The sequence below is a fragment of the Parus major genome, chromosome 26, assembly GCF_001522545.3.
Source record: "Parus major isolate Abel chromosome 26, Parus_major1.1, whole genome shotgun sequence".
In the NCBI taxonomy this organism is placed as follows: domain Eukaryota; kingdom Metazoa; phylum Chordata; class Aves; order Passeriformes; family Paridae; genus Parus; species Parus major.
In genome coordinates, this window is record NC_031795.1 from 4,556,551 (window position 1) to 4,561,156 (window position 4,606).

The 4,606-nt window shown below is 58.2% G+C and overlaps 1 protein-coding gene across 1 annotated transcript in view; it reads left to right on the plus strand.

Moving 5' to 3' along the window:
- Window positions 1–4,606, plus strand: part of NUAK2 (NUAK family kinase 2) — a 15,774-nt gene that overhangs the window by 4,025 nt on the left and 7,143 nt on the right. The window contains exons 2-3 of the mRNA XM_015650367.2: window positions 1,012–1,132; window positions 2,644–2,795. Of these exons, the coding sequence (XP_015505853.1) occupies window positions 1,012–1,132; window positions 2,644–2,795 (273 nt within the window). The remainder of the gene's footprint in view (window positions 1–1,011; window positions 1,133–2,643; window positions 2,796–4,606) is intronic.

Consider the following 4,606-nt stretch of genomic DNA (forward strand, 5'->3'; position numbering starts at 1 on the left):
AGGGCCACAAAAATGCGGGTTTGGGGCTACAAAAATGGGATTTGGGGCCACAAAGATGGGGTTTGGGGCCGAAAAGGGACTTCAGGTGCCCACCTGAGCCCCTTTGCAGAGGCTGAGATTTCGCTGGCTCGGCTGCCTCAGACCCGGCTTGGCAAAACTTTGCTGCCTGTTGGGCTGGGCTTTGTTGAGCGAAGCTTTGGGAAATTCCGAGGCCACGGGGCCGAGCATCCCTCGAAGCCCTCGGCAGCTCCGCCGGGGGTCCCTGGCCCCTCTCTCTCCCCCCGTTGCTGGGAGACTCCTGCGAGGGTCCCTTGAGGGGATTAAAACTGTTCCGCATTCTTGTCTGGGAGGGGAAAAGAAGGAGGGGAAAAAAAATAAAAATAAAAGATTCTGCTGGATTCAGTTGTAAATTCAGCCCTGGGAGCGCATTGTGTGCCCGCAGCCCCTTTGAAAGGGGATTAGAAGGAGTCTATTCTTACTCCTTTTTCTCCTCCCTTTTCAGTCTCCTTGTGGAGGAAAACTTGAAATCCCCAAGGAAAGCCTGGAAAACTCCGGGTGTCTCACTCAGGGATCTGCTTTTCCATCCAAACTTTCTCTTGCTCCTAGAAATAAAGTGTTTTAGAGGCAAAGAACCCCCGAGGTTTGGGGGTTTTATTCCCTTTTCCTGACCCCAGGATGCGGCTGTTGTTGTTGTGTGGCATTCCTGCGGCTGGACACGATCCCTGCAGAGCCCAAAAATCGGGAGCAGGGCTGTGCCACCTTGGGGGAGCCTCGGGGACCCCAAAAATGAGGAGATGTCACAGATTTCCCGAGGGGGGAGCGTCTCCTCACGGGCAGCAGCAGCACTTGGGGAGGAATAAACCCCAAATCGATCAAATCCGCTTTTCTGGGAGCTGTTTCCATGGAGCTGCTCGGCTCACGGGGATCTCGTTTGTGAATCCCTTCCCAAAATAGGGGAGGGAAGAATTTCTTCCTTTGGGAATTCACGGTCCCCTCTGTGCTCACCCACAGGTGGCCATCAAATCCATCCGCAAGGACAAAATCAAGGATGAGCAGGACCTTGTCCACATCCGGAGGGAGATCGAGATCATGTCCTCCCTCAACCACCCGCACATCATCGCTGTGCACGAAGGTGAGGCCTCCTTTCCCATCCCTTTTCCAGCTTCATCCACCATGGGAGCCTTTGGAATGGGCTTTGGGGGGCTCTTGGGGTGGGTTTGACCCGGTGCTCTCCTCCCTTCCAGGACCTGGCTCCGGGTCCTGGTCACTCACAGGGAATGTAGATCCTGGGCTGTGTTTTCCCTGCTCCAGAAACAGCCTTTCCTGTCCCTTCCCTTCCCTCCCAGACCGGAATCCAGCTCCAAACGTGGATTTTGTGGAAGCCTCGGTGGGGCTGTGGAGGGAGGCTGAGCTGTGCCGGGGAGCAGGGGCTGAGTGTGACGCTCATCCCAGGGAATTTGGGATCTCTGTGGATCCACTCTGAGCCCGAGGCGGGATTTAATCTCAGTCCTGGAGTCCTCCTCATTCCCTCCCCCGGGGCACTGGAAAACCACTTTGGAAAAGCAAACCACAGCGCGCTGGGAGAGTTCCTGGTGCTGCCGGGCTTGGTTTTATGGCCAGGGCCGGGCTTCGCTGCCGGGGGGTTGGGATAACCCAGGAGAAATTTCTCCAGCTCCAGGCAGAACCAGACTCATCCCAAATCCGCAGGCGGCTCAGGCTCAGCGGCCACCGAGTCCTGGAGGCTGCCGTGCCCCTCCTCGGGCTGGCTCTGCCGCTGCTCCCGGCGCTTGGGAGGGATCCGGAGCGCTTTTGTCCTCCAAACAAAGGCGAGCGGGCTGGCAGCTCCTCCGCGCTGTTTGCGAGGGCTGACTCACAGCGGCCGCTGGAATTCACAAATACCGAGTGCAAACAGGAAGAAAACGCTCCGGCTTTGGCTCCAGACAGGGACTTTTTTGGGAGCAATGGGGACAGGCAGGAAGGTCCCCAGCGCTGTCACCTTCCCCTTGGCGGGGATTCCAGCAAGGAGCCGCACGCCTGAGTCACCTCGGTGGTGGCACAGCCAAGGTGGTGGCACAGCCAAGATGGTGGCACAGCCTCAATGGCAGCACAGCCCCGGTGGTGGCACAGCCCCAGTGGTGGCACAGCCCCGGTGGTGGCAGAGCCTCAATGGTGGCAGAGCCCCGGTGGTGGCACAGCCAGTTGTGACACAGCCCCGGTGGTGGCACAGCCAGTTGTGACACAGCCCCGGTGGTGGCAGAGCCCCGGTGGTGACAGAGCCCCGGTGGTGACAGAGCCCCGGTGGTGGCACAGCCAGTTGTGACAGCCCCGGTGGTGGCAGAGCCCCGGTGGTGACAGAGCCCCGGTGGTGGCACAGCCCTGGTGGTGGCACAGCCTCAATGGTGGCAGAGCCCCGGTGGTGGCAGAGCCCCGGTGGTGGCACAGCTGGAGGCCAGCAGCCCTGGTGGCACTTTGCGGGGCGGGTTGGTGACACCTCTGGGGACCCTCCCGCCCTGCTTAGCCCAGGAGTGTCGCCGGGATTGGGACGGGCAGGTTCGGGTCAATCGAGGCTCATTAACAGGAGCGTCCTAACGAGAATTCCCGCAATTCCGAGGATCCCTTTTAACCCTTTCCGGTGCCCCGCAGTGTTCGAGAACAGCGCCAAGATCGTCATCGTGATGGAATACGCCAGCAAGGGCGACCTGTACGAGTACATCAGCGAGCGGCAGCGGCTCTCGGAGCAGGAGGCGCGACACTTCTTCCGCCAGGTCGTGTCCGCCGTCTACTACTGCCACAAGGTGAGCTGGCACCGAGCTGCCCGGGGGCTTCCCGGTCATTTCCCGGCTGGAGAGGGGCTGGATGGGCTTCGGGGTACTCCTCCTGATGATTTCCCAGCTGGAGAGGGGCTGGATGGGCTCTGGGTTGCTCTTCCCGGTGATTTCCCGGCTCGATGGGCTCCGGGGTGCTCCACCCTGCAGCGGGATGGTTTGGGAGCGATGCAGCCCCACGCAAGGTGAGGGGAGCTCGTGGCTCTCCGCCTTTCCCAGCAGAAGGAATTTGGTTTTTTTTGATCCTGCCTTTGGTCTGAAGGGTGTGGCAGTGCCCCGGCAGCTTTTGGGAGGTCCTGGCCTCGGCTGCTGCCGTGTGGGGGTGACTAACCCGGCCTGGGAGTTGCCACCTCCCCTCCCACCCTGCCAGACGGAGACGCCCAGGGCTGCCCGCGGGGCTGGAAGCCAAGCCCTGGGTCACCTGTCCTGTTCCTGAGGGGAATGTGGAGCTGCAGGACCCTCCCCGGGGNATTTTCCCCTCTTTCCTTTCTATTTTCCCCCTTTCCTTTTCTGCTTTTTCCCCCCTTCCCTTTCATTTTTCCCCCTTCCCTTTCTATTTTTCCCCCCTTTCTTTTTTCCCCCCCTTTTTTCCCCACCTGTTTTCAGGGCAGCCTCAGGGCTCCTTTTTTTCCTCCCATCCTGGAATTTTTCCCAGCCTGGCTCCGTCTCCCTGGCCCGCAGCCAAGGGGGAGCTCCCATGGGATTCTCCTCGGTGTCACCGGCGCGATTTGGGGCCCGCGTTGTGCCGGCAGAAAGCAGCACCTGGAATATTCCAGAACCTCTTTTTTTTATTATTATTATTCCTGCTCTGCTCCTGGGTGGATTTAAATCCACATTTCACGGAGCACCGAGTCTGGAGCAGCTTCTGAAGCGCTGCCTGGGGTTGTAGCTTCATACATCTTTCAGCAGCTGCTGAAAATACCGGTTCTACCCCCAAAAAATTGTAATTAAAAGCCTTTTTTTTTTGACTTGGAAAGCACTCCCGGGCTCCCTGGGCTTCCCGGAGGGATTTCCTGGATGTTTCACTGCAGGGGATTCTCCTGGCGGGGATGTGGCACTGCCTGTCCCCAGCTCCAGGGTGGCCTTTCCCATCTCCTCTGCTCCCATCCCTCTTGGGCAAGGAAAGTTCGGGAACAAAGCTCCTCTTGGCACCCCAGGATGGCTCCACCTGCCTGGAGGTCACTAATTTTAGGATCACCGTGAGGATCCAGCGCTGCTGGATACAGCCAGGGGCATCTCCTGAAGCTGCCTCGCCTTTTTATGGATTGTGGCTCACAATTTTGGGGGTGTGAACCTCTGGGGAAAAATAAAAAAAACTCAAAAACGCTCCGGATTTTTGGCCCCAAAATGCTGAGGCTTTGCAGGGGGCAGGGATGGAGGAAGGCAGCAGGAATTTGGGAGGCTGGCTTGGCTGCAGGAGGCTCAGGTAACCGTGGCAGCAGCAAAAAGAAATCGTTTAAAATTTAACCTGTTAAACAAAGGTCAGGAGAAAGAAAAGCTGGCTGGGTTTCCCAGAAGTGTGAAACACTTTCAGTATTGCTTTCTCCAGAAACTTGGGTTATTGAACGTCCCCTGGCCAGAGTCCGTTCACTCCCACAGCTGCTGGATCCTCCAGGAGCAATTCCCACCCTGGCTGGTGCTGCCTGAGGTGGTTCTGTGCCATGAGAAATGGGGTTTGGGGCCACAAAAAATGGGGTTTGGAGCCACAAAAAATGGGGTTTGGAGCCACAAAAAATGGGGTTTGGAGCCAGAAAAATGGGCTTTGGGGCCACAAGGATGGG